Raw genomic sequence first — 2,071 nt, 5'->3', positions numbered from 1 at the left:
CTATCCCGGTTTTGTGTTTTCTGTGTTCATACTATCTGTGCCCGACTGTATTTGTTTGTTTTCTGTGGGCGGTTTGCGGGTGCTCTGGTGTGATTTGCTGCCCTTTCTTTCTTGTCAAACATCTATCATCCTTATCTCCCCTCCTTCCTTTTTGTATTGTGTTTGTTACTCTCTTGTAACACCTCTAATCTTCGGCACTTATATGACCTTATTGTGTTTGTTACTCTCTTGTAACACCTCTAATCTTTGGCACTTATATGACCTTATTGTGTTGCAAGTATTACAGTAAAACTCTTACCTACTAAAACTAAACTGAAAGTTGCCCCCCCCCCCCCCCCCCCCCAAGGCAGTGCCGCTGACTGACGTGTATTTAGGCCATTCCCACAGGGGGGATGTTAACACGTTCTTATGCACAGTAGAATTGTAAGCGGGCTGACTTATCAATGTCATGCGCATACTGTGCCGGAACAACATTGGTGGAACCGCTGCTTTTTCTTTCCTCATCCTTACTATCGTCATTTTCCTCTACTTCTTTTGTACCCCGGAAATAGCAGTTCACAAGAGAGTGACAAACATACTGTATGTTTGTCACTCTCTTGTGAACTGCTATTTCCGGGGTGCCTTGATAGTCGAAGCAGACTGTGCTGTTGAGGCTAGAGAGGTGGGCAGAGTAAGTCTGATTCCCTGTAAAGATTTCTCTGTTGACATCCACCCCTTGGCGCTCATATCACCTTATGCAGTTGCAAGCACCGTACAACCTTACTTAGCGGGTGGTTGGCCGGTGCTCTGATGGGGTTTGCTCCTCTTCTTTCCTATCAAATATCTACTATCCTTATCTCTCTTCCTTCTTTTTTGTGTATGTTACTCTCTTGTAACACCTCTAATCTTCGTCACTTATATGGCCTTATTGTGTTGCAAGTAGTACCGTGAAACTCTTACCTACCAAAACAAAACTAATAATCCGTTTGTTCTCCATGTTTGCCCGGTCAGTTTCCGGTTCGTCGTCATCTTCCTGCTACACATGCTGGCCTTTGTGGAGTTCCCGTCCTCCCTGTCGCTCAGTGCCGACCTGAGGCAGCCGTCTGAGCCCGTGACCGTGCCGTGCTGGCTCACGCAGAGCATCGAGATCATGTGTCTGCTCATTCTGCTCATTGACAATGTCATCAAGGTGAGTGCTTTGAGATCGTGTGTCTTCTTATTGACAATGTCATCAGGGTGAGTGTATTAAAATCATGTGTCCTGTCACTGACACAGAACATCGAGATCATGTGTCTGCTCATTCTGCTCATTGACAATGTCATCAAGGTGAGTGCTTTGAGATCATGTGTTTTCTCATTGGCACAGTGTGTTGAGACCATATGTGTCTTCTCATAGAAGCAGTGTATCAAGATCAGGTGCCTGATCGTTCTGCTCATTGAAAATGTCATCAAGGTGAGTGGTTTGAGATCATGTGTCATGTCATTGATACTGTATATTGAAATCATGAGTCTTCTTATCTTATTGACACAGAGCATCGAGATCATGTGTCTGCTCATTCTGCTCATTGACAATGTCATCAGGGTGAGTGTATTAAAATCATGTGTCCTGTCACTGACACAGAACATCGAGATCATGTGTCTGCTCATTCTGCTCATTGACAATGTGATCAAGATGAGTGTTTTGAGCTCTTGTGTCTTCTCATTAACTCAGTATATTGAGATCATGTATCTTCTTATTGACTCTTATAGAAATTGTGTATATGTTCTCATAGAAGCAGTATATCAAGATCATGTGTCCTGTCATTGACACACTTTATTGAGATTATATGTGTCTTCTCATTGACATAGTATATTGAGATGAAGTGTCTTCTCACTGACACATTGTACTGAGATCATTTGTCTTCATATTGACACAGTATATTGAGACCGTACATTTTCTCATCTTGCTCCCTGACACTGTCACCAAGGTGAGCATCGAGATCATGTGTCTGCTCATTCTGCTCATTGACAATGTCATCAAGGTGAGTGCTTTGAGATCATTTGTCTTCTCATAGGTACAGTATATTGAAATCATGTGTCTTGTTTTTAACACA

General features: G+C 42.8%; 1 protein-coding gene across 1 annotated transcript in view; it reads left to right on the top strand.

The window, feature by feature from the left end:
• LOC101864482 (two pore calcium channel protein 2) overlaps positions 1-2,071 on the top strand; it is a gene marked incomplete in the record, with an annotated part of 36,170 nt that overhangs the window by 7,766 nt on the left and 26,333 nt on the right. The window contains 1 exon segment of the mRNA XM_035972307.1: positions 991-1,168. Coding sequence (XP_035828200.1) covers positions 991-1,168 — 178 coding nt within the window.

This window comes from Aplysia californica, unplaced genomic scaffold (genome assembly GCF_000002075.1).
Source record: "Aplysia californica isolate F4 #8 unplaced genomic scaffold, AplCal3.0 scaffold00645, whole genome shotgun sequence".
NCBI classification, from domain to species: domain Eukaryota; kingdom Metazoa; phylum Mollusca; class Gastropoda; order Aplysiida; family Aplysiidae; genus Aplysia; species Aplysia californica.
The sequence above is the reverse complement of the archived record's forward strand: the minus strand, read 5'-3'. Positions and strand labels throughout refer to the sequence as shown.